Source organism: Hibiscus syriacus, unplaced genomic scaffold (genome assembly GCF_006381635.1).
Source record: "Hibiscus syriacus cultivar Baekdansim isolate YM2019G1 unplaced genomic scaffold, ASM638163v2 tig00112249_pilon, whole genome shotgun sequence".
Lineage (NCBI taxonomy): Eukaryota > Viridiplantae > Streptophyta > Magnoliopsida > Malvales > Malvaceae > Hibiscus > Hibiscus syriacus.
In genome coordinates this window covers 506,121-533,291 of record NW_024063281.1, presented here as the reverse complement: position 1 = coordinate 533,291, position 27,171 = coordinate 506,121, and the positions used below count along the sequence as shown (strand labels likewise).

The following is a 27,171-nucleotide window of genomic DNA, read 5'->3' as shown; positions in this document are numbered from 1 at the left end:
TTTTCATTTAGTGGTAAGTAATTAATTGCAAAGATTTAATCTTTTCTTCCTCTTGATGATTTAATTTTTTTTTTGGGATTTGGGTTTATGAACTTATTGTATTGCTTTTAGTTTAAGATCTGTATGCTTTGGGATTTTTTCCCGATGTTTGTTTTTTGTTGGGGAATTTTGTGAGTGTGTGTCTCTGCTTACTATTATTATTATTTTTTTCACATGGGTTATGTTTGGTTGCTGAGAAAGTTAAAGCAAAGTGGAAAATAACGTTGTGACCGGTTGCTTATCTCGTGATCCGTTTCTTAAGTTCAAATCCTTTTCTTCTGCTTTTCTTGTAAGTCAATTCCCAACAGATTGCTTTCGATTTTATTCTTTTTTACTTAGTATTTACTCCCCTTTTTCTCACTTCACCCATTAGAAAGATATAAAATTGATTTGGTGAACGGTCTTGATATTCTTCTATTTTTATCAGAATTTTAGGAAACTATGTTGTTTTCTTTATTCCTTTTAGGGTGAATAGGGTTTTTAAGGACCTGAAAATGGTGAATCGTGGTAATTTGGTCTTTTTGGTAACTTTACCTTGATGGGGTTTGGTGGTGTTGGTGAATTAGATAATTTTAGATTAAATCTCAAGCTCAGCTCTGACAAATCATATGTTTTACAAAAAGATTTTGTTTGTTTAAAGTTAAAAAGGGCAGTCAAGAAGTTTTTGCAAGCTATATGTGTGTGTGAGTGTATATATATTCATTTTATGGTTTATTGATTTATGTATAAATGTGGTGTATAAACCCTAGCTCTTTTGTTAAAGTTGTTGTAACTGTTTGCAGGTTCTTCTTCTTTTCTTCATCTTTTGACTGTGAATCTTAATTACTAACTTTTGCTTTGTAAGTTCTATTTTGGTCCTTTCGCCTTTGTTCTGAGGCAAACCAGATAGTCCAAGATTCTTATGTGCTTGAGTTTTTCCATACATTTACAGTATCATACTTTAATCTCAAGTTCGAAATGAGTTCGAGTAACATAACCCTGTTTCAGCTTTTCGAACTAAATGAATCGCAAACCCGGGTTCCATCTTCATGGTTTTTAGCATTTTAATATTGACATAGCATAACCAGTGCTTACTTCTCTGTCTCAGATACCTTTTTATTTTCATAATTGGCATCTCAATGTTGCATATGCTTTCTTTTCTTTCCATCTAATGTATAAATTCCACTGCTGAACTTCATATGAGTGTGTGCACTTGTTTTCTTAGCCAAGATTTATTTCTATGGTATTTGCTTTATAGATTGTCCCCACATTCTCTATTGATTTTGATGATGTTTGTGTGCGTTTGATGTCCTTTTTCCCTTTTTCTATTAACTTTCATGGTGTATGTATCAGATCTCCAGGTTCTTTGAGGTCCCATTCTTTCAAAGGTTGTTGTAAAAGGAATCGGTTTCGTAGCAGATAATTTTGTGGTCTAAAACTAGTTCTTGTTGATGATAGATAGAGATGAAGAAGCTGTTTTTCTTCAAATCCTCCTCTAGCAGTGGTAACAGTAATGCCGTTGTTCCTTCACCGTCAGCAGACAAGCAAGTTTTCTGGGAAAACACATTGGAAAGTGGGTTCAATGATCAATCTGGTGACAAGGCTGAATACAGGTTTATCAGTCCTAAGCGTTTCTTTGGAAAAACTCGAAAGCAAATACCTGACAGCCCTAGCTTTAGTGACAGCCCGACAGGTCTTCGAAGGAGTCGTTCTTTGTCATCAGCAACCTTTCTTGTTGATGGTCCGGGACAAGAAGATGTTCCTTCCTCATATGATCAAAATAGGTCTCCTAATATTACTCCAAATCAACAATATGATCGACCATCGCGGTAAGGAATTTCTGCATTTGATGTGTTTGTTCATTTACGGTGTATAAAAATGATTGATTAGACCTATACCAACCTTGTTCTTGTGGTTTATTCCAGGCGAAGAACTCGTACCCCTGAGAAAAAATCTAAGGCTAAAAGATGTGAAGTGGGAGCTAATGGCTTCGAGAGGCCTGGTCCTAGTTCTTCAAGGATACGCCATGATTCATCAGGAAGCTCTTCCGCTTGCTCTAGCAATGTGTCGAGTAAAGTTGTGGACCGCTATATTGATGGAGAACAGTTGCAGGAAAGCAGTAAGTCCAAGAGCAGTTCTAAGATAAATAATCTCCGAAATGGTGGTGGGAGGCTTCCTCCAAGAGTTCAATATACAGCTCCTCCGTCTCCAACAGATAGTGTCAAAGAGAAAAACAACTTTAATTCATTTAGGGAAGCTAAAGGCACGCATCTTCAGTTCTCGTCTAGAGACTGGACCGAAAATGGATTTGGACACGAGTCACCTCGGAGGATTGCAAAGAATGTGATTGAGAGGCTTTCGCAGACTCATATCCCGAGATCAAGTTCAAAGGAATTTGATCTTCATATTCCGATCACCACTGAAGATGTATATGGTGGATACTTGCATAGATGCCCGGAGCCCAAATCGGATGTATTGGCCCAAAATGGTTGTGCAATGGATGAGTCTTATGACGACGATATTGGATATCGTGAGGATTTCCCTGGCTTGGAGAAGCAACATCGTTTCTTTGGGGAAATTCTAATGGGTTGAACTCTTCCAAAACTGAAGAGGAAACAGATTTGGAGTTGCAAAGAAGATCTAAAGAAGCTGGGGAGAGAGTTTTGCTTCTTTCTGATGCTCTTGAGCAGGAAAGCTTCCTTCGTAACATTGGCTTTAACGTTTCATCTCTCATTGGGACCATTAGACACCTTTCAGAGGACAAAATAAACCTGGCACTCGAGGTTTCAGAACTTCTACAGTCTAGAATTGCAGAGAGAGATCGTGCTCGGGAAGAAATGAGAATGGCAAGGGCAGAACTTGAGTTGCAGACAAAGAAACTAGAGACGGAGAAACACGAGATACAGTTGGGATTGGAAAAGGAGTTAGATAGAAGGTCAAGTGACTGGTTGGCTAAGCTCGAGAAGTATAGGTTAGAAGAGCAAAGGCTTCGTGAACGAGTTAGAGAACTAGCGGAGCAAAATGTTTCTCTTCAGAGAGAGGTCTCTTCCTTGAATGAAAAGGAAACAGAAAACAGAAGGACAATGACTTATTCTGCAGAACAACTTAAAGAGCTGACTAGACGGGTCGGAACATTGAATGATGAGAATGAAGATCTAAGGAAAAATCTCTCCCAACTGCAAGAGAAGCATCAAGCAGCAATAGAAGATACAGATTGCATTAGAAGAAATTTTGAAGAGAAAGATACGGAGTGCAAGGAGTTGCAGAAGTCCATTGCCAGATTATTTCGAACCTGCAGTGAGCAAGAGAAAACAATTGAAGGGCTGCGAGACGGATATGGTCAGGAGATGGAGAAGAAGCATTCCATGAAAAAGAATGAAAATCAGACGATAATTTTGCAAATGGAGCAAATGAGGTTGACTGGAGTAGAATTGGCCTTAAGAAGGGAAGTGGAGTCTTGTAGGCATGAAGTTGATTCTCTTCGACATGAAAATATCGATTTGCTGAATCGCTTAAAAGGTAATCGAAAAGACATTGGAGCCTTAACCATCAAGCTAGACAAGGAAATGTGGAATCGTGTAAGCTACTTGCAGGACAAAGGACTGTCTATGCTCAATGAGAGCAACCATTTGTCTTCCAAGTTAATCGAGTTCATCAAAGGAAAAGCTAGTCAGCTTCAAGAAACTCAGCAGGGTCTAGATGGCCAATTTATCATTGAATCCGATATAAAGGTGCAATGCTTTAAACGCGGAGCTGAAAGCCTAGCAAGGAGTTTGCAGACAATAACTACTTTGCTGCAGGAGAAATCCAGTCCAGTTGCCTCAGAAGCTCACTCAGAATCTATGAAACCCGACAATCAATCTTCCGAGGTAAAATTTTGCTGAAATCTACAGTTGAAGTTAGCATGTATATCATTTTTCATTGCTCATTACTGTTTCAAGTATGTTCATTCATTAAACTTTTTACTACTTTTCAAATATGGTTCTATTACAAGTTCTTTTAAGTTCATACTCACTGATTTTTTGACACTGTACACTTGTTAGGAGGTTCTAAGAACAGAGCTTAAATCAGAAACATTGCTAACTAATTTGTTGAGAGAAAAGCTATATTCAAAAGAGCTTGAAGTTGAACGGTTGCAAGCCGAGGTGGGAGCAGCTGTAAGAGGTAACGACATCCTTAGATGTGAAGTACAAAATGCGATGGACAACATTTCCTGCCTTACCCACAGATTGAAGGATCTTGAACTGCAGGTAGCTTTTGATCTTTAAATGTTATACGAAATCTTTCTTCTTATCTTGCATGTGAATAGCATGTATGAACGAAATTGTTATAAAGAAGTCGAAAACAAGAAAGAAGCAGCATAGAAAAAACTGCGCTCGGGAGAATTAGAGGGTACATGCTAGGGAAATTGAATTATTTTTGTGACAAGCACAGGACACCGTATCTTAGAGTTTGATTTAATTGCATACATGTAGTTGCTTGATGTTTTGCGGTACGCCGCAGATTCATTGTTTCTGATATTCTGACGTTCGAATCTATACCCTTCACAGTAAGACACCCTACTGAAAGGTCATAGAACATATTTGGCTAATTATTTGGTTTTGATATGAACAGATACTAAAGAAAGACGATAACATAAGCCGTCTTCAGAATGATTTGCAAGAATCAATGAAGGAACTGTCGATCTTGAGGGGGATACTGCCTAAAGTTTCCGAAGAAAGAGATTTGATGTGGGAAGAGGTGAAGCAATACAGTGAGAAGAACATGCTATTGAACTCAGAGGTGGAAGTATTGAAAAAGAAGATTGAAACTTTGGATGAGGATGTACTTTTAAAAGAAGGCCAAATTACAATATTGAAAGACACTTTAAGCAACAACAAGACTTTTAACCTTCTCGGAAGTCCGGATTTGACTCGGGAATTCCTCCTGGAATGATCTGCCGAAAGGCGGGTGACTGAACATATTGTTTCATAGTTTTATACAAGTCTTTATACTCTCGAATTCGTGTTGTTGAGGTTGTTTTTTGTTCTTTCTTTTTCTTGGGTGAGGAAAGAAGTGAAAATGGGACACAGTTTGATTCTTGAAAGTCATACAGATTGTACGTAGTTGGTTTTCATCCCGTAAAACCAGATGTTAATCCTTTTAAGTTTAAGTTTGGGAATTGATTTTCATCGTTGTGTAAATCCATTTCTTGATTCGAGCAAAAGACTTGTCCAACTTGTTTCTTGAGTTCCAAGCAAGGTCAAACTGTTAAGACTTAAGACTGTATTACTGGTTGGACCGACCGGATTAATTACAATAATGTTACTTTAGTTCTTCCTTGTTGTAAGGTCAAGCCAGTTGAATGTAGTTGGTAGTTCATATGATAAACCCAGATGACATCTTTTCAATTTTCCAGTATCTGGTTTTGTTAAATTGTTGTCATCCTTGTGTATAAAGTTAAAAAACTGAATCCGATATCAAATTGTTAAAGACCATCGAGTACCGGTTGAAACAACCAGACCGGTTTATGTTCTTTATCACATGTTTATTACATAAAAGAATCCCCATGGTATAGTGCCGCAAGAAAAGTATAAGAAAGAGTTCAATAATAATCCTTTGAAACCATGGAGAAACCATTGAAGACATTAATGAACTAACATGCCTTCATTTGAGTGCATTAGGGATTTGAAGTAGCTTTGACTTACATGTGAACGATAATAAAAGGCGATCATCTTCGAAAATCATAAGGGTGTTGTAGGTCTCCAGAAGTCAAATGGTTTCCGATGCTGAAAAATAACGGCAAACCCATATAATGAGATACAGCTTTTGCAATTGGCATTTGATGTCAAAGGAAATTTAAAAGAAATAGTTGGGAATTAACCTTCGCAATTGGCATCTTTCCCCTCACTGAATCTATCAATGAGAAATCAATGTCAGCTACAGTGATCCCGGTCGATAATCGATCTGAAAAAAAAATAATGTCACTTAAATTGTCATCACAAACTCATTTCGGACACATACTTGTATCGAGCAACCACACCCGAGTCCAAGTACATAAGAAATAATCACACGAAATTCAATTACCAAAAGGGGAACTCCATCTAACCTGGTACTCGGCCAACTACCGTGCCCCATGGATCGATTATTAGAGTCTCACCATAGCTTTCTCTTTTCTCGCTATGCTTTCCAGCTTGAGCAGAAGCAATGACCTAATAATGAATTTTTCTTGTCATTCTCCGAAAGGAAGAAGCATATAACAAGACGTGACAAAAGATTGGAAGAATGAACTAAATTTATCATTATAAAGAAAAATATTTAAGTAAAAGTGCGGTGGAAAATGGAAATGGATTCTGTACGTAGCACTGAGTTTCGATTGCACGAGCACGAAGAAGGACCTCCCAATGTGCCTGACCGGTAACAGGGGTGAAAGCTGAAGGTACCAAAATGACCTGCAAAACATATTACATGAAGAAAACTTTACAACACCAATAAAAATGTCCTTACGGGAAGGTGTAGACTGTAGAGATTTGATCCCACCTGTGCATCATGATGGAACCGTAAATGCTGGTAAAGTTCTGGGAATCTCAAGTCATAGCAGACCGTCAATCCCAAACGTCCAATAGGACTGTCTACTACAGCAATATCCTTCCCTGGAAGCATGCTAGTATTGATTAGATAGAGCTTTAAAAATAGCTTTCACTTGCAAAAAAAAAAAAAAGCCTGTTCTCTTGAAAATGCAGGAACATGCTATTCTCGTATTTTAAGCAAGATCATTGGTATACTCTTTTGGGTGATTCACAAGATATCGAAAGACAAACCGATTGAATCACCTATTACATGTTCATCAGGACTCAGAACCATAGCAAGAATCATGAAATATAAAATCAGACAGGACCAATAATGTATACCAATATGAGTTCACCTGGTTCAGTAAAGCTGCTTTCCTTGTACACTGCCCCTCCAGGAACATCCACATCAAACCTTCCAATGTATCGAGAGCATGATGTCAATAGCTCAAATTAACAAGATAACAGGGGAAATGTTCATATCAAATTAAGAAACTCTAATTTATATATCAAATATATATACACCCACACACAGATGAAGTTACTTTGGAATATATTTCAATAGCCAACGAATTACAGGAGCCTTTCTAACTCGTAAGTTTTATAATACTACTGGTTGAAAAGGAAAGAAAAAACCACAGTATCTCAGAGAAATATAAGCATCTTACAAGTGTATCTTACTATAAGTTCTTCTAATGTTGCCAGCATCATCAATTATAACATGTGTGTTTCGCAAGCGTGCATCATCAGGTCCTTTCTCTTGGAAACCTCCTAGTGACAACCAAATGCCACATTCTCTGCATTCATGTCAACTAAATCAATCGCAACGACTCAAAATTATCTATTATGCACAGATAACCAATACTAAACCAAAGCCGTTCAATGTAAGGTAAAAAAAAGTGAAGAAGGATCCAATTGACAATTATGATTCATTGATTTTTTTTTCCTTCTCTTAAAGAAGCAATACATTTAATCAAAAGTAATCAGTAAGCAAGCAGTGACAGATTATGAATATTTCTCAAACTCGAATGCAAGTGTCCAATTCATACAAGTATGTCTCCGAGTTCTTAAACGGGTATGTTTAATTTTTCCGAGTTTTATCATGCACTGGAAAGACTTTTGGAAGGTTAAATCTTAATACTCATGTCTGATATGGATACTTCAACAAACAAACAAAAAGAATTCAAGTGACATAGCTATGTTGCTTTACTTCTCATTTTCCCAAAATACATGTATTATACAAAAATTCAAATATGAGCGTAAAGGTATGATTCTCCATATATATATATATATATATATATATATATATTTCTTGAAAAATGAGTAAATTCATGCAGGTCATAAGCACATATTCGGCAGGCGCTCCGAGTTCACTTACGATAAGGCAAAAGCTAAACATTGTGAAAAAAATGTGCCATACACGTTAAAATCAAACCAAGAGAAAGTAAGAGCAATCAAAGCTAGTACCTTGCTAAAGAGCAATATTTTTGCATGATTGGCCCATCTAAAGGTTCTGCAATCAAGAGACTATCCCCAGACTTCTGACCCACACAGGAGAAATTTTCAGGCAAACAAATCATTTTTGCCCCAGCTGAAACTGCTTCCTTCAGAATTAAACAAACCCAGAATATAATTCAGCCCAATAATATATATGAAAACACTAAAACCCTATTACATTTTCCAAAAATGTGTATAATGTAAAATGCAATTATCAAAGACTAAATTCATGTAATAGAACTATAGGAGCAAATTAATGCAAATTTCTCTCAACTTCTAATTCTTAGAAAAATATTGTTCGCTACAATTTCTTAAAATGATCAAATAACGAGTAAAAAGATATTTTTAAAAAAGAATAAGCTCTGATCTACGAAGGGAATCGAAAAATAATAACAATATTCACACAGATGATTCAAATTAATGATACATAAAAAAGGAAGCATTGTGAATATTATCTTTACTTTGACGAGGCGAGAACAAGTGGAGAAATTGAAGGCGATATCGTTGATGGAGGTCATTTGAGCGGCGGCGACTCGGAGTGAGTTGGCTGCTGCTGCCATGGCGGACTCGGGCGCTTGACCGTGCCGTCGAGGAGTTGGCGTAAGAGTTGACGCGACTCGATCTTGATCGGACGATGAAGAAAAGCGCAGTTTAGGCTACAGTTTAGCAGCATAGATTTTGTGAACACGACAAATGTCAAAACACAAAGCGCCCACTGCTTTATCTTTTTTTTGGGTAAAGTATACGAATGGTCCCCTACCTATAGAGAACTGCTTTTTTGAGCTCCCTACTATTAAATGTTATAAAATGGTCACTTCACTAATGTGTTGATTTGTTCAATCACTCGACTATTAAAAGTTACAAAATTGTCACTTGAATATTTATATGTTCCAAACTCATCCTTTTATATTAAAAATTTGATGGTTATCAAAATTATAGTATTATAACTCACATTATATAAATACAAATTTAAAATCAAACATAAAATAAAATAAAACTCACAAGTGCAATATTAGTCGAAAACCTTTTTTGAATCTGATGTTCATCATCCATAGTAACTCAATAATTGTCAACAATACTCCTTTGTCTCTATCCAGCTAGATGCTTCATATATGATAAAGGAGTGACGAGAGAGTCAGAGCAAACTTACATGCTACTTCGCAAATTAGATTTTAATACATAGACAACCTAACACAAAAGGGAATCTAACATCTGAAATACTACTAACAATCACAAATCAGATACGAGCTACACAATTGCATATATACCACAGTGGTAGATGAATAACATGCCATACAACAGTAAAAGCGTGTCATAAGAGCAAAGTTAAAACGTGTCACAAAAAATAGACGAACATGCGTTAAATATGCAAAACCGATATACAACTACGAAAAGACGCTATTGATTTTATTATTATTATTTTAACAAAACTGATAAAAATTACCTAAAACATTATTATTTCTACCTAAAACATTAATGTTTTTTAACATTTCCGGTTAAGTACTCAATAATAACAAAATCGATAAAAAAATAACAAAACATGTAGCACTTTGCTAGATATGTTAACAAAACCGATAAAACGTCTAATAATAACAAAATCAATAAAAATAATAATACTTTTAATATTTTTTTATCAATTTTATTAAAAAATAATAACAAAATCAATATATTTTTTTAGTTGTATATTAAAAAAGTTTCACGTGATACTTTCCCCACCTAAACTCTCTTTTTCTCTCTCTCTCCCTCGCACTTTCCCGTTATCCAAACAGCGGAAAATCGAATCTCTTTCCGCCTTTTGCATTGGCTTATAAAAATCTATATAACAAAAGGTCTCCGAAAAATCCTCTCGGCTTGTCACCGACATCCCTCCTAAATTTCACGGGCCAATCAAATCGGTCCACGTCCGCAGCAAACCAAATGAGATCCGCCGGCGGCGGCGGCGGCACCGCCATCATTACAGCTCCCGCCAAAGGCGGAAACTCCCTTATAAGCTTCGAGCACAAGAGGTACGCTGTTCTCGTCTCGCCACATGTCCTTCGATTTCTCTCCATCTCTCTTTCTGATCCATTCTAATTTTGATTAGATCTTCCTTTTTGTCTTATTTTTAGCCAAACCTTCTGTTTTGATTGTTCTCGACTCCCGATCTCTTGTCCGTGATTCTCGATTTGGATTTGATGATCTGGAATGTGATTTGATTTTAGGAGCAAATTGGAATGGAAAAATGTGAATATTTTGCTGCATTTTTGCGTAAACTCTGAAATCTTTGGAGAACGATTGCTCGTAAATTGAAGTTCGGTTTTGAAGATTTTGACATTTTTGAGTTAGATGTCATGATCTTATTGAACTGGCCACAGTTTGGTTTGGTAAATCGAGGAATGTGGTGGCTGGTTGCTAGTAATTTATGTTAGCTTTAGCTGAGGACGTTGGAGTCCGTGATCTTTTGTTGATAAAATTTCATGGAATGTGGACTTGTAGTTGATTTTTGAGCAAATTGTGTAGTAAATGAGAGAAATTTATGTTATTGAATATACGTTGTCGTCTAGTCACTAGTGTATGTAAGCAATGATTGGAGAAGGATTACGGCTTATTTAAGCTGTATTTGGATCAAATTACGAGCTATTTCACTTTTAGTTTGATGTCTATGCTTAGTTTTCAATGAGTTATCTTGATTTGAATTTGATAAATTTAACATTAAAGATAATTTTAAGCTAGTTTTGTTTAAACTGTTGTGGTAGTTAGTCATTGTTGGAGCCATTGTGAGTAAATTAAGCTAGTTTTCTGCTTAGAATGTTGTGGAATATTTGCTATCTATTTGTGTTTTGTTTTGGAATGACTTGTTGTTAGTGTGAACTATGGAGGTTCTTTTATTTTTTTTACATTTGGAGGTTAATGAAGGCTTATGTTGACAGGGATGCTTATGGATTTGCGGTGAGACCTCAGCATGTGCAAAGGTACCGAGAATATGCTAATATCTACAAGGTATTTTTCTTGACTCGGTCTCCTGCTTTTATGCCTTTTTTAATTTTAAACCATCACCTTTTGTTTGGCTGCCGAGGAAAAGGATGATAAAATTGCCAACTCATATATCATGGTGGATATTGAATAATGCGTCTTACTCTCTGCTTTGTTAGAAATGGTTGATAATGTGTCGCCAAGATATTTTCTGAAACTGAAAATAACTTGAACAAATAAATTCTGCGAAGACTTAAAACATTTCCTGTAGTACAGACCCCAATCTTGTCTCTCTTCCACATACTTATGGGTCTTGAACAGTAACAAGCTCAATAGTTCAGGTCTTTCATATAGTTACTTTAACTAATTTATGGGCAACTGAGTGGAGATCAAAGGGCATTAGTTCACCTACGATAAATTATATTTTTAGATCCTGTCTCTTTCCATGACTTTAGGAAGAAGAGGAGGAAAGATCAGATAGGTGGAATGATTTCTTGGAACGTCAAGCAGAGTCTGCTCAATTGCCAATCAACGGTATATATTCAGAGGAAGGCAAGGAGGCCTCACATGCTGCTGAAGACGGGAAAAATGTAGTAGAGAAGAGCACTGAAGGAGATGATCTGTCTGAAAGGAAGTTCGGTTCTGATAGCCTGCCTGAGAATGATACGGAAAAAGAGAAGGTGCAGTCTGCACCGGCGAAAAGTGTTCACGGGATCCAAATATGGACTGAAATTCGACCGACCCTTTCGGCCATTGAAGATATGATGAGTATTCGTGTAAAGAAGAAAGGGATTCTATCAAAAGAAGAGCAAAAAACCAGTCGAGGAAAGCCGTTAACTCCTACTGAAGATGCTAGATCCCCAAAGGGAGCATCAGAGGAGGATTCTGATGATGAATTTTATGATGCAGAGAGATCTGACCCAGTTCAGGATTCCCTTACAAGTGGCAGTGGAAGTACCAGAACTGGTGGTGGTAGTGCTGATTCAGCTGCTACAGAATCTTTATTTCCCTGGAAGGAAGAGTTCGAAGTTCTTGTTCGTGGGGGAGTGCCAATGGCTCTTAGGGGAGAGGTATTTTATTTGATCTTCTATTATTCTCTCTTGATTTTCCACACACACACACTTCCTCTCTCTCATGAAATTGGACATTTCAGCTTTGGCAAGCTTTTGTTGGTGTGAGGGCACGCAGAGTGGAGAAGTATTACCAGGATCTACTAGATAACGAAACTAACTGTGGCAACAACACTGAACAACAGAGCTTGCAATCTGACAGTAAGGGTTCAACAACAGAGCCTGTATGTGGTCCTGAGAAGTGGAAAGGACAGATTGAGAAGGTTGTTCCATTGGAAGTTTTTTGAATTCTATATTTATTTTCTTCAGAATCTGGTGCTACCTTTTTCTTTTTGTTATTAATTTGAGATTTCTAATCTATTAGTGGTTCTAAAAACAGGATTTGCCTCGAACATTCCCAGGTCACCCTGCTCTGGATGATGATGGTAGAAATGCTTTGAGACGGTTGCTTACAGCTTATGCTCGACATAACCCCTCTGTTGGCTACTGTCAGGTATTAGGTTCTTAAATATTTCAGCTATGGTCATGCTTCCTGTGTTTTGGTTTTATTGGGATAAGTGTTTTTCTCATGCAGGCCATGAATTTCTTTGCTGCCTTGTTACTCCTCTTGATGCCTGAAGAAAATGCCTTCTGGTAGGTTTGGAGACAGTTGAGAAATTTCTTTCAGATCCATTTTTCTTCTTTTTATCTGTTGATTTTTTTAAGGTTAAAGATCTGAGCATATTCTGCTGCAGAAACATGATTTCATTCTGTTTTACATCCTTTCTTATGTTTTATTTGGTGGGATCCTCTAATTTTTTGGGCCAAGCATGGCATTTATAGTAATAGCACTATTGGCTTTGTGTTCTTCTAAGTTGTGGTCTATATTTCAGGACTTTGGTGGGCATTATTGATGACTATTTTGATGGCTATTACTCAGAGGAAATGATTGAGTCCCAGGTAATATTTTGCCCAACTCTTTTTCTCCTTGTTATTTGATTTACGCTAATCGGCTTTCTCAAAAATGTCAAAGTGGTTGGTGGATTAGTTAAACTTTAGATAGCTGTCCTGATAACTCATAGCCTTTTGTTAGGTTGACCAAGTTGTTTTTGAGGAGTTGATGCGCGACAGATTTCCTAAATTGGGTCTGTATTTTTTCAATATTTGTCCCATGTATGAAAATTCATATGTGATATATTTCTTTTGCTTTTTTTGGGCAGTTTATGAACAGCATTTTTTTGTTTATGCAGTCAATCATCTAGATTATCTAGGAGTGCAGGTGGCATGGGTTACTGGACCGTGGTTCCTTTCCATTTTCATGAACATGCTTCCATGGGAAAGTGGTTAGCTTTCATGCTGTGTCTTCTAGCTCTGATTAATTAGTTGATCAATTTATCTTACTATTTGAAAATTGGTACTTTTGTTGCTAATTTACTGATTCTGCACTATCATTTAATAATTGGAATCACCTGTGCTTAATAACTGCTTCCTGATGGACTTCTGATTTTAAAACAGTGCTTCGAGTCTGGGATGTGCTCCTTTATGAAGGAAATCGTGTCATGGTTTGTAGGACAGCGCTTGCTTTAATGGAGTTATATGGTATGGGATAAAACATAAGAGCAATGCCTTTAATGATATCTTTATGGTGCTTGAAGCTTGGAAAAAGTGACAACGAGTTGTTTTAATCTAACACAATTTAACTTAATTTTCTAACAGGCTCCGCACTAGTTACAACTAAGGATGCAGGAGATGCTGTTACTTTGCTACAGTCATTGGCTGGGTCAACATTTGACAGCAGTCAACTTGTATTGACAGCTTGTATGGGATACCAAAATGTAACTGAGAAAAGATTACACGATTTAAGAGAGAAGCATCGGTCAGCTGTAATAGCTGCAGTTGAGGAAAGATCAAAGGGGCTTCAAGCTTGGAGGGATTCTCAGGGCCTAGCATCTAAGCTATATAGTTTTAAGCAGGATCCAAAGTCCATGTTTGTGGAAACAAATAAGGCAGAACGATTGGTTGATTCACAAACTAACGGGGATCTCTCTCGTTCTGAGTCTGGATCCACTAATGCTGACGAAGTTCTTATTAGTTTGACAGGAGATGCTGACACGGATGCTGTTCCTGATCTTCAAGAGCAGGTAGGATATGCATTTACCTTTTAAAAAAAATAATATTAGGTTGTTTAATGTTGCATTTTGGCTGAGTTGATATCTTTGTTTCTTGGCCTGTAGAATAAGCCTCTTTACATGACCACTTGCATGTTCTGTTTTACATGTGAAGTAGAAATACGTAGATAATTTGAATATGGACTAAACTTATATCCAGAGTGTGTTTTTGCTTTTCTTCTCTCTCCCTTAGTTTAATGCAATGGATATGGTAAACCTGGATTTTTCAAAAAAATCAGATGTGTCCTGCATTTTGGGGTTAATTGAAAAGTTACTCTATTGACTTACTGCATTCATATGTGAGATTTTTTTTTATAGAAGTTGAAGGTCTCATTAAAAACTCCCTTCGTATCCGTTCACATACTTAGAAGTATGTTAACGAACATTGGAGGGAAGAAAAGAGTACCTCAAAGTTTATTAATAATAATACCCAATACAAAAGATAACACCGGAATATCCTCCTATGGTGATATACACTATTACAACAAACACCTTAACCTCATATAACCTCATCCAAAGTCACAGTCGAATCACCTATTTCTAATTACACCTCCATCAATAGGATTAAAACAACGCAAGAGAACATAATATAAAAGAGAAACAACGCAAGATAACATAATATAAAAGAGAAGCAACACCTACAATCATATAAACTAAATCAAACCACAATTGGAGAAACGAGATCTAATATAAAAGAGAAGCAACACCTACAACCATATAAACTAAATCAAACCACAATTGGAGAGACGAGATCTAATGAGATTCGTCTTCTTTAGGAGCCCAAGAGTTTGGCTTGAATGAAGGCTCTATCTCATGCACCATGATCTTGAAGGAGTTGTCACCAACCTTCAATTCCAACGTCGCATCAATTCTCGCACCAGGCTTTGCGAGGACTTGAATTTTTACCCGATCAAAGGATGATGGTGACTGACAGCTTTCATCGATTGCTAGCAACTGACCCCAACTATCAGCAATGTTCTTGAAAGTATCCCAATTTCATGCGTGAAACGGAACACCCTCGCAAACTAACCATACTCGGCGACACTCCAATATCAAACTCTTTGACCAAGCTTCGACTATGGAGAACCACTCTACGAGAGTCTCTGATTTATCATTCTTCACACTTCTCAATGAAGCAGAGTCTTCGAAAATCATTAATACCACATTTCCAGCAGCTCTCATTAAGGAGAAGCCAGTGAGGCCCTTTGCATGCATTTGTCTAGCGAGATGACCGATTTTGATAAAGTCTTTGCACCACCCCACTAGACAATTGCTCAACACCTGAAGTTTTTCTTCATCTATAACGCCTTCAACTTTATAATGATTCTTACTCGAATCATCTTCCATGCCAGACTTGCGGAGAACACCTGTCGAAGACTTTCTCCAATAGGAATGACGAGGTTTGAATTTAGCCATAAAAACACCAATTTTGCTACCATCGATATAAGAGCCATTCATTTTTGAGGTCGCTCTCCTTGCTTCTTCGATTGAAGCGAAGCGAATGAAACCAAAGTGAACTCCTTTTGAATTTCTTTTATTTGGAATAAAAACATCAAGTACCCGACCGTGGGAGCAAAATAAAGATCCAAACCTCTTCCAATGGATCTTTTCTGGTAAATTTTCAACAAATAACGTGTAGCATCCATACTTGTCATTACTGCACCCCTTTGTGATGGACTCCTTGGTTCCCTTGAGTACACCATCTACTGCAGATTTTCCATCGCAACACCCAGTTTTACCAGACACATGAATACTAGGAGATGTTACAGAAGCTGAATTTGGCATTGGCAGTACTGGAGGAACAGGATCACATCCATACTTGTCTAAACCATCAGAAGCTGTAACTATTCATCTTTTAACAACAAGATTCTTCCTAGCCATTTCAATGTGCAGAAAAGACTTCAACTTAGCTTCAAAAACAATTTTCTGAAGGGCATCCTTGGCAGCAACTGCAAATTCTGCATTTGAGAAACCCTTAGGCTTTTCTCCCTTGTAGCTCACTTGCGAAGCTTCAAAACCTGGAAGCCATCTCAGTAGATTCTGCAGCTCTCTCTCTTTGACATCTTCAGGCAGACCCATAATGAAGATCGTACGAACCTCGTCATGATGAGAAGGGTGAGATGTCGAAGAAGGCGCAACTGCAAAGGGCGGAGGAGCTTGGACTGGAGGTCTCTGCTGGAAAAAAGTCCAACACCCGGCATGAGATTATAAACTGATTTTTCTGCACCTTCTGGAGAATCTCTCAGGCAACTGGAATTTCTAATGGTTCAATTCTTGAATGGGACGGTCCTTGAACTTCCGAAAAAACTTGGGTCTGAATTTTCCTTAAACCAGAATGAGAGTCAAGGTTAAACACATCAAAACAACCATGCTTTAACCAACTCGGTACATGACAGAGTCCATGGCGCGCGCCCGACGGTGGTGAATGTAGTGACTGCAGGCGAAGAAGAGAAGGGTGGAGGTGATGAAGAGAGTCCAATAGGTAGAAACTTGAACCTGAGGAAAGATGAAACTACATAGTTGTCTTTCAACCAAACCCTCAGAAATAGATTAGATCGGGAGAACAACTTGACAGACCCTTGGCTTGTTCTGTTTATGACAAAACGTTCGAAGACTGATTCACAGAGATTGGCAACGAGTCTGGACGCTCGTATAGAAGGGATTTATTCATGTGTACGGCGAGCCCAGTGGTAAACCGGAGAACTGGCGACGGACGGCGGCGAAAATCGGTGAAAATCGACGTTTAGATCAACGCCGATAGACTGACTTTCTCGTAAAACTAACCTCGAAAATGGAATCAGAGTGAGGAAACGAACATCCTGAGGAAAAACGGCGGCGAACGGATGACGGAGTGTGGCGGCGGACGGCAGGCGGCGGTCGGCGGACGGTGATGATTAGCGTCGGCAGACGACGATGGTAAAGATGAAATGATGGATGAAAATAAAATCACCTTGAACCGCTTCTCTCACTAGGTTTGAAATTCAAAAAAGAAACGAGAAGCTAGATTCATATGTGAGATTGTTGCATGAATCAAATTCTTAGAGCCTTATAGATTCTATTTTAAAAACATTACCAAGGGAATATCAAATTGTTATCAGAGTTCACATAAGGGCTATTATCTTGCTTTGGTTTAAAATCTTTTAATGGATAGGTCCATTTAGCTGCCTGAGTGAATTTGTTGCATTGAATTCATATACATTGAAAATTTCAACCTTGTTAACATAAGAGACTATATATGGGTGTGCCTTGCTGGATTTTTATGGAGTTGCAAAAGACATAGGAGGCTAAGAGCTAATTCATAACTCTAATCCTTAAACCTGTGTTTAAAAAAGCGCCGCTTAAGCGCAATTAAAGCGCTAAGCGACTCGAGCGAGGCCCCTAGCGCTTCAGCATAGCAAAAGCACTACGAATTCATTAAGCGGTAGTAATCGGCGCTTTTGCAACGCTTTTAGAAAAGCACTAATCGGCGCTTAATCGTGAGTTTAGAAGATATGATTCTGGGCTTTAGCAGATACGATTTTTGGGCTTGTTTAGGGTTTAGCGGGCTATTAGATTATCAGGCTTAGATCGGCTTTTAGTTTAGGCGGGCTAGTGTAAAAAATCCTATCTCTAGTAGACCGTCTCGTAGATGCTTAGTTGATGAAGATGAGATGGAAGAAGATATTGGAGTGTCTAGTGATGAAGGAGATGGTGTTGTCCGAGTTGATGACGATGGCGATATAGAGGCTTTTTATTTATAAGGAATTGAGGGTTTAGAAAAATACTTTTGTTCATCTCACTTTAGACTACTTTTGGTGTAGACCATCTTTTGAGATTAATATGCTCGTATAGTCGTATGGTTAATGGTATATAATTATTTAAGTGTTTATAACTTATAAGTAAATTGAGAATTGTATTTTGGTGTTTAAGTACTTATAATTTTTGAATATATGCATTGACAATTTGATATTTAAGTATTTATAAGATAAAATATTCTGTATTTTTTTGTGAATTTCGGCCTTTCTGGTGCTTCGTGTGCATAAAGCGAGCGCTTTCGCTTAGCGCTTAGCGCTTCAGCGTCTAGGACCCTAGGCGCTTTAGGGCGCTTTACGCTTTTTAAAAACAAGCCTTAAACTATAGTTCCTAATTTATATTACCATAAAACCTAATTCATAAAACACAAACCCTAAATATAATTCCTAAACCTTATGAACCCCAATTTTAAGCCCAAATCAAGAACCCTAATTCATAAGCCCAAATTTATAAACTGCAAACCCTGATTCCTGAAATCTAATCCACTAAACCTAATTTATGTTCTAAACCATAAACCCTAATTCATACATCCTTGTAAGGACGATGTTTTATTCGCCTATTTTATGAATAGACCATATCCTAATCTATTCTTCCCTTTTATTGGCTTGTTTTATGACGTTATGATATTCTTAATTTGTTATAAACAATCGTGCGCAGGTTGTGTGGTTAAAAGTTGAGTTGTGCAAGTTGCTGGAAGAGAAAAGATCAGCTGTCCTCAGGTTAAATTTATATCATCTCTATGGTTTGAATGTTTTTCTATAGACTGTGATAGAGGCCATGAATTTTATTTTTGATTTCGGGTATATTATTAGCTTGCCTCTTTACCTATCTTATACATGGACATATCTAAGCTTACACTACAATGGGTTATAAATTGAACATACTTGCCTACTTAATCTTTGCATTTTATGCTGAAATTCAAAATAATCTTTCTTCCATGGAACCTTGATGAATGTGATGCTGACAATCTTGCTTCTTTCTCATTTGTATCAGATCGGAGGAGCTGGAGACAGCCTTGATGGAGATGGTGAAGCAAGATAACCGGCGGCAATTAAGTGCTAGGGTAAAATGGAATATCTTAATTTGTGACACTTCCTTTGACATGAATAGTAATATATGATTGTTTGTCTTCTGACTTTTTCCCTGCCGAAATTCACAGTTGATTTTCTATCTTATTCTTTGGAGTTAGGACCATTATTAAACTACAAATCATTCCAATGCCTGGGACTAGTTTGCCTGGTTTTCCTGGAACCTCGGGCTTCGTAGTGGACTGCATGTTGGAATCTCTATGTGCATTCCATCACTGTTACTACAGAGTAGACAATTTAATTAAACTACAACTTGCAAGAAATCTGTGTTAGAAAGTTGTCGAGACCAATGCCCGAATAAGTGATAGACATTAGACAGTTGGCTTTCAACCTTGTATGCTTTGAATGTTTGGTGTTTTGCTGACATTAAAGTTTCTGGGTGTTTTACACTTACACTAAATCTGATTATGATCTTTAGGTGGAGCAACTAGAGCAAGAGGCTGCTGAGCTCCGTACGGCACTCTCTCAGAAGCAGGAACAAGAAAATGCAATGCTTCAGGTTTGACACATCTCCTCATGTTCAATTAGTGGAAGATCATCTTCTTCTCTTCTCATTCGTGACTTGATGATTATTAAGATCTGTCATGCATTACATAGGTCCTAATGAGGGTAGAGCAAGATCAGAGGGTGACAGAAGATGCTCGCAGATTTGCCGAGCAAGATGCTGCCGCACAAAGATATGCTGCTCAAGTGCTTCAGGTACTCATCGTGATCAAACCTCTTGTTTTGCCATGCAACTTTCATCAGGAAATATTTTCCGGTAGCAATAATTCCTTTATGATGTTTTTAACTAATCATCGTAGGGAACCAATGTCTTTGCAAACAAGAAAATATTTCGGAATCTGCAAGCTGTTAAACAATATTAGTCCATGTACTCTAGTGTAGAAATTTTGCAATATCCTCTTTTCCTTCTCCCTATAATATTTCCCCTTAAACATACCCTTATTTTTGTGTGGGGGGGGGGGGTGTGACAAACATTGTTTTTGAGTTCTTATATTATTTTACGGGGAGCAATTATGCAAATATCGTACGTGTTTTTATCCGGTTCATTATCTGCTATTGGCTTTTTATGTTAATGCAGGAAAAGTACGAAGATGCCATCGCTTCGCTTGCTGAAATGGAGAAAAGAGTGGTAATGGCAGAATCTATGTTGGAGGCTACCTTACAGTACCAGTCTGGACAAAGTAAAGTACAACCTTCTCCGCGGTACGTTATCAACCCTTTGTCAATTTGAAATCCTCTCTTTGGTGAAATGGTTTTAGTTGGTCTGTTCGGCACTTCAAATAAATATAAGCTTGCAGATCATCGCATCCCGATTCTCCAGCACGAAGCAATCAAGAGCCCCAACAAGAAATCCCCGCACGAAGGATTAGTTTACTTTCTCGACCATTCGTACTTGGCTGGGTTGACAAAAACAAGGTTAGCATTCATGTATTTACTCGTAAGAAATTTTCTTCCAGTAATTATAAGTTTATGGATGATCGCGTGATTTCTCTTCTGCATTAAACTGTTGGGCTGGAATCAGCAGCTAAGAGAAGAAAAAAAAAGCGGATTCTATTAGAATACTTTTCGTCCCGTTACCATAAACTTTATCTCATAAAATGTATTAATCCAAGATTGAATGATAAGTTCGATTGAACAAAACAGGGAAAGCCGGATAATGTCGATAACCCAGATGACGGGAAGCCACCACCTAGCGAGGGTCGAAATACCGAAATCCAACGGAAACAAACAAACGATGAGGAAACGAACGGCAAGGACACGAATGACAAGGAAACAAACGGAACCGAAGGTCAAGATAAGGAGTGAGAGAACTGCAGGTTTGCCATGTTAATACCTGCATACATAGCCTTCTTTTGCATCCTTATAATATTTTTCACTCATAATCATTAATTGTTTGTTCCATCATTAAATTGTGATGACTAATAATTTTGCTTCTGTGATGCATTTTTCTAATCTTAGTTACCATTCGTATATTTTTGTACACACTGGTGAGTTGCATTGTATTTCTATGGAGTGAATTCTAGGGTCGAGTATTCGATCGACTTGAGTCGAGTTAAATTTTTCTTGAATTAGTTGAATTGTCGGGTCTTATTTTAATATTTTTTTCGAAGTTATGTTTTCGTTCAAATCTAATTGTTATAGTGTGGATTAGTCTAATTTAATAATATTTATAATCATATAAGATATATTAATACTTTTTTATATAAGTATTCTATAGTGTTAGAGGTTTGTATGATTTAAATTCGATCAAAATGGACTTAAAATTAAAATGACATAGGAATTAGGGATACGAGAAATTATAGATGAATATTCGAGTCAATTGAGTTGACTCGAGTTAAAAAATTTAGAGTTAGTCGAGTTGGCAAGTCATATTCTATCGTTTAAATTTATTTGACTTTTTTAAGTTGAATTGAATGTATAAAATTCAAATTGAATTGAATTAAATTAAACTTTATTCATCTTTTATGAATTTAACTTTAAAATTTGAAAATAATATTATTGAAAGATCACAGATTCCGATAATAAATGTATAAGCCATACCATTTTCTTAATTTATTTGCCTTCCGATTTTTCCTGCAGGATGAAGGTACGCTTCATGTGGCATCCAACTCTTCCTGCCCTTTCTCCGGCCGTTGTACGTCACCGTTGGTTGGCACCGGAAACAACATGTGCTGAGGCCCATACGTTATAATATCGACCGTCGCATTTATTGTTTTAGCGTAACTCATGTCGAACGGCATCGACAGCCGAGTCTGAGTGGTGTTTCTCGAGCTTGATTCGTTTTTCGTTTCTATTTCTTCGTAGAAATATTTGCAGACACAAGAAGGAAATGGGGTAATGTTGATGAAGGTGTGTCAATCAAGAGTTGCTAAAGAAATCAGGTCACATAACATAAGTAGGCAACGACGTTGCTTTGATCTATAATTATTAACACTACTTGAATAGTTGTATGTATGTATGTATGTATGTATGTATGTATGTATGTATGCATGCATGCAATATATAGGTGAAACACAAGGAATCTGCAAATCTATGACTTAGATGGCTCAGCTGTTATGGTAATGAAGATCTATATATATATATATATATATATATATATATATATATTCAGATTGCAAGTTTTCTGGGGGGAAATTTTCTGCAAGCAAAATCTAGCAAGTAGACAAATTATAATATATAATCTAGCATTGCCAGCAATGTCGCAAAGAATTTGGACAAAACTGAAGAGAAGAGGACATGGCAGAAGCGTGTCACGGGGAAAAACTCCGGGTGCATCAGACACGGCGAGGATGAACGTCGTGATTGCCATCTTGACTTGCTAAATTTCGCTATCAATGGTGGCTTGGCCGTTAAATCTCAAACATATAAACTTCTTGTTTCTTGATGTCATCATCAGCCGCCAATGGATTAGATTCGTATGACAGTGCTGAGTTCCCTTTAGCTATTATCATTCCCTTCTCATTCTCGAAGTTGAAGAACCTGTGCGGGGACCTTGAACCGACCGAGTTTCGGGATCATACTTTTGAGAAGCAAGATAAGTGAGTGCAGTCACTACATCCGCTATAAGCGGCCGCATATTCGGCTGTTCCTGAACACACATTGCAGCCACAGCTAGAGCTTGGTACAAGCCCCTCACTGGATATTGGCCTTGAAGTAAAGGGTCAGCCATTTGTGCAAAATTTCTCCTATCGTTAAACAGGGGACGTGCCTGTAAAACAAAATCCAAATCTCATAAGAGGTTCATACATTTACAGAATAGGAAAGGAAACGAAAACGACTCACAAGGATCGTTATGCTTCTTTCTCGTTTTACTTTCTTGGTACTCATTGAAGCTCAAACATGGATGTTATTAAGACTAAATGATCAAATAATTCTCGTTCTCATATCGAATATTTAACAATTTAAAGGCTACTGCTATAAGTTAATCTTTCAGCCACCTGTGTACTTATTCAATATACCAACTTCTAAACACTTTGTGAATGAGCAAGTGATAGTTATCTTACCCAGGCAACCAGATTTTGCTCACCGCTGGTTCTAGAGTTGTCGATAGCTTTCCTTCCTGTAATGATTTCGAGCAGAACAACCCCGAAACTATAAACATTCGATTTCAACGTAAGCTGACCGGTCATTGCGTATTCCGGAGCACAATATCCATAGGTCCCCATCACTCTAGTGGACACATGAGTATTATCTCCAACAGGACCCAATTTGGCCAACCCAAAATCAGATAGCTTCGGACGATAGCCTTCCCCGAGCAAAATGTTTGAGCATTTTAAATCTCGATATATGACAGGCGGGTTAGCTTTGTCGTGCAGATACTCCAAACCTTTTGCAGCGCCGGCAGCTATTTTCATCCTTGTATTCCAATCGAGCTGCCTTCTGTCGAAAGGCAAATCTGATATAGAAGCAACGAAGACTAAGCATGACATTCGATTATGCAACAGAAATCCTAGTCAGGAGTACATGTTCATACCATGTAGATGATCTTCTAAAGATCCTAATGGCATGTATTCGTAAACCAAAAGTCTCTGATCTCCATCGGCACAATATCCGATCAAGTTGACGAGATTCGGGTGGTGAAGCATGCTCAACATCAACACTTCAACCAGGAATTCCCTGTTCCCTTGCAGTCCATTACGATCAAGCTGCTTGATTGCCACAACCTATGAAAAACAAGGGACAAAGTCATGCTTAATCCTCGTGTACTCTACTGTCGTACATGGGAGAAATCGGGTTGCGACCAACGATATTAAATTAAAGCCATACAACAACACAATACCTGATTAGTGCTCTCCAATAGCCCTTTATAAACTCGGCCGAAACCTCCTTCACCAACATGGCAATCTGCTCTGAAGTTCTTAGTCGCAGCAGCCAATTCACGGAAAGTGAAAGTACGTACTGCAATGTGATCGGATTCACCATCCTTCTTTGCATTTGGTGCAGAATTCACCTTCAGCTTCTCTACTGTCACAATAAAAATACAGAAGATCCATGTCAAGGCCATTGAAATCCTATATCAGATCACAATGAACAATGAAAACCCAGAAATTTAACAAAAAGTTGAAACAATTAAACAAATGGGTCAAACTCAAATCAATATTCACTTAACATTTTATTCAAAGATCAAATCTTTATATGTTGTCAGGGGAACATAAGAGTAATAAGAACCTGAAGTAGAAGGGATCTGATGATCAAAGGAGTTATTATTGATGGGAAGCTGCTTCTTTCCATTTTGGTTTGATTTTCCACCACAAGGGAAACAACCCATTTGAAAACTTTTAGCAAGAAGATGAAGAAATAGGGAAAAGGAAGGAAACAAGTTGTTTAAGGAATTAGATTAAATCTAAAGTAGAATTAGTCATTAAATATAATGATTGATTGAATAGTTTTGACCAAACTTGGTCATAGTTTGTGTTTAAAAAAAGAAAGCAGTGGTAAAGCAGTGGGAAAGCAAGTGGGGACTCTATATTCTGCATATCCTAGAGAGCTCATCTTTGTCTCCTACCATACCTAAAAGGTGTTTTTGTTATAAATGAACAATTTGTTTAACACATTAAAATAATAGAGAAAATAACCAATTATTACATTTATAATTAAAAGCTAAAGAGTTTCCTAAATCAAGCCTTATTATTAAACAGGTGAAGAAGAAGAAGAAGAACCTCAATAATGTTACAGATTCCTTTTCAAATCCTTTCTAAGTTGTTATCTGGCTTTTGTCACATATTATTCTTCTGATTAGTAATAGTTTTGAAGTTAAATGGTGAATTTATATGTAGCTTTTCAATTAAAATGGTGATTGGTGAAGTTGGTGCATAAAGTAATGATAAAAAAGCTTGGACAAATAGGCAAATGGTGAATGACCATTGCTTTAATCCATTATATTATACTGATCCATAATTTCAATTGGTAAAAGTTCTGATGAGTCCAAGCCATCAATTGTTTTAAAGCATTAGTCTTACACTATGTTGCACCATCAACATATATGATAAACGCCAGATTTCATAATAGTTTTAACTTCATAGACAACATTGAAAGCAATAAAAGATAATTACAAGTTCCTGTGGATCAGCCAACTGCAGACACTTTGTAAATTTGTGAACAAACCAGCAACACCTAACCAACAGCACAAGTCTTTGGCATTTCAATCACTTATAACACTTCTTCCCGGCCTTTTGGGAAAGAAATACATCAGTGAGCACCGTCTTGGACTGCATCGATGCCTTCAATAGCTCCACACCCTGAAACAGAAAACCAGACAAAAGCAATTAAACATGTTCTTATTACAGCAGCTTTGTAATAAACTGAAGCTCACCTCATTCATGCCTATATGAACAACTCTCTTCCAAAGCATCAACTTGTTTGACGTTGAACTTATTGAGCATAGTTATGCTTGAAATAGTTGACATCGGTGTGACTGTCAGATAATCTAAAATCGTATATGTAACGACCCCTTTCACATAACCACCCTCATTTGTTGCAGATGATGCAGTTGAAACCTTATTTTTGGAGTTCACAAATGTTGCAAGGGTGTTCATGGCATTGCTGCAAGATGGGCAAGCAGTTGTGGCGTCATTTGTATAATACGAACGACAATTGGTACCATACTGATATGAACATCGATATAATCCTTGTGGTGTTGATGAGTGGATGTTAGGCAACAAGAGAGGACCATTGGTTGCCAGGTTTGAAGAACATGTTGGTTTCAGCAAGGTGTCCCTGTTTGTTGTGGGCTGAATGTATGCATCACCCAGGTTCTCAACGCTCTGGTAAAGGTTCCCAAGGCATCCAACCATGCCTTGCTTTGTTAGCAGCCTTGTAACAGTTCCAACCGGCAATAACAATATGTTAAATAGAAAATCAACAAAATCTTTACCAGCTTCAACATATAGAACCCTTTGCCCTTTTGAATCTATCAGAAGCTTCAAGCTAACTGTGGTTTCAGTGGTGGTTGCCATGAATGAAATGGTATTCTACGAAATATAATATAAAGTGAAATATTGTAGAGAATCCCAAACCAGTTATGCATGCTTTATATGGAGAGGTTTGTTCTAGCAGTAATGAAAATTGAATAAAGAGAACTCTTGAATTTCCGATGGTTCATCTGTACGTAGTTTGAACCTGCCATGTACCATTAATGGAGTTTCTTTAGTCCCTCATCTAATCATAAATGACTTCTAATTTCGTTGAATCTGTACCCCTATAGGAGTTTAGTCCTTAGTTCAAATTTCAAAACAATGGGATTGCATGTAACAGGAAAAGAAAAAACAACAGACTTGACCAAATAGATAAATTCATAAAGAAGAATACACAAAATGAATGAGTGCGATTAGTACAACCAAAAAAAGAGGAATGCCAACCATATAGATTCATTCAACTTGTTAAGAATGATTCTTATAGTGTTGATCCATCAGATTAATCCGGGGCTATATAAAGAACAATGGTTGTTAGGGCCAAATTATCTCAAGGCCTGCATAGCTGTTCTTTTATTTTCTCTACTCTTTGCTTAATATTCTAATGACTGTTTGGTTGCAGTTGTATACATCTGGTTCTTTTATTTTCTTTATGTTTCAAAACAATCATCGGTAAGTCATTTATGAATTGACGTGGAAGTAAAGAAACTCTAATTCCATCCATGGAACTCTAATGGCGACCAATGTTCCTCTCGTATTGTCTAACATTCAATCATCAACACAACAACGATTATAGATGCTTCGAATAATGTAACAATGGCCAATTATTGGCGAGTCAGTCTGCTCTTGTATTCAGGGAATCTTCAATGGTGGCAGCCTTGATCCGAATTTGAACAAAACTGTCATCGTTCTTATACCAAATATTGAGAGCCTGAAAATGTTTGCAGACTTTCGTCTCATCAGTCTCTGCACTGTTATCTACAAATTGCTCACTAAAATTATTATGTGGCGCCTGAAGCCCGTTAAGCCTACCATCATCTCACTAAACTAGACAAGTTTCATAGTTGGTCATTCTATTACTGAAAACATTATCTTAAGTCTGGAAGCAATCCACTCTATGAGCTCTCCAAAGGAAATAAAGGTTG

At 37.4% G+C, this 27,171-nt stretch overlaps 4 protein-coding genes and 1 pseudogene across 6 annotated transcripts; 2 read left to right on the top strand and 3 right to left on the bottom strand.

The window, feature by feature from the left end:
• The first annotated feature begins 227 nt into the window (after positions 1-227).
• LOC120176695 lies at positions 228-5,172 on the top strand (annotated as a pseudogene).
• A 348-nt stretch (positions 5,173-5,520) lies between these two features.
• LOC120176696 (deaminated glutathione amidase, chloroplastic/cytosolic-like) lies at positions 5,521-8,765 on the bottom strand. The gene is made up of 9 exons (XM_039183075.1): positions 8,525-8,765; positions 8,034-8,170; positions 7,235-7,363; positions 6,923-6,981; positions 6,538-6,650; positions 6,357-6,449; positions 6,107-6,209; positions 5,882-5,964; positions 5,521-5,786 (listed from the first exon to the last, which is right to left on the bottom strand). The coding sequence occupies exons 1-9, from the start codon at positions 8,621-8,623 to the stop codon at positions 5,742-5,744; spliced, it is 861 nt and encodes a 286-aa protein (XP_039039006.1). The 5' UTR covers positions 8,624-8,765; the 3' UTR covers positions 5,521-5,741.
• Positions 8,766-9,792: 1,027 nt separating this feature from the next.
• LOC120176628 (TBC1 domain family member 8B-like) lies at positions 9,793-22,165 on the top strand. 2 transcript variants are annotated; one of them, XM_039183023.1, is made up of 18 exons: positions 9,793-10,069; positions 10,973-11,042; positions 11,471-12,085; positions 12,169-12,348; positions 12,465-12,578; positions 12,660-12,718; positions 12,958-13,024; positions 13,158-13,407; positions 13,580-13,663; positions 13,781-14,205; positions 18,682-18,743; positions 19,018-19,087; positions 19,531-19,611; positions 19,710-19,811; positions 20,194-20,318; positions 20,414-20,531; positions 20,760-20,932; positions 21,696-22,165. In XM_039183023.1, exons 1-17 carry the CDS (start codon positions 9,981-9,983, stop codon positions 20,919-20,921), a joined length of 2,673 nt encoding a protein of 890 aa, XP_039038954.1. In that variant the 5' UTR covers positions 9,793-9,980; the 3' UTR covers positions 20,922-20,932; positions 21,696-22,165. The 2 variants fall into 2 exon arrangements, with proteins under 2 accessions (XP_039038954.1, XP_039038955.1); XM_039183024.1 differs by lacking the exon at positions 21,696-22,165 and having other exon boundaries at positions 13,158-13,209; positions 13,315-13,407; positions 20,760-21,009.
• An 86-nt stretch (positions 22,166-22,251) lies between these two features.
• On the bottom strand, positions 22,252-24,421 carry LOC120176629 (probable serine/threonine-protein kinase PBL7). Of its 2 annotated transcripts, none has more exons than XM_039183025.1 (5): positions 24,285-24,421; positions 23,896-24,080; positions 23,590-23,779; positions 23,120-23,511; positions 22,252-22,824 (listed from the first exon to the last, which is right to left on the bottom strand). In XM_039183025.1, exons 1-5 carry the CDS (start codon positions 24,382-24,384, stop codon positions 22,564-22,566), a joined length of 1,128 nt encoding a protein of 375 aa, XP_039038956.1. In that variant the 5' UTR covers positions 24,385-24,421; the 3' UTR covers positions 22,252-22,563. The 2 variants fall into 2 exon arrangements, with proteins under 2 accessions (XP_039038956.1, XP_039038957.1); XM_039183026.1 differs by having other exon boundaries at positions 23,896-24,077.
• Positions 24,422-25,304: 883 nt separating this feature from the next.
• On the bottom strand, positions 25,305-26,071 carry LOC120176566. Its single transcript, XM_039182976.1, has 2 exons — positions 25,450-26,071; positions 25,305-25,354 (listed from the first exon to the last, which is right to left on the bottom strand). Exons 1-2 carry the CDS (start codon positions 26,069-26,071, stop codon positions 25,305-25,307), a joined length of 672 nt encoding a protein of 223 aa, XP_039038907.1.
• Positions 26,072-27,171: the final 1,100 nt, after the last annotated feature.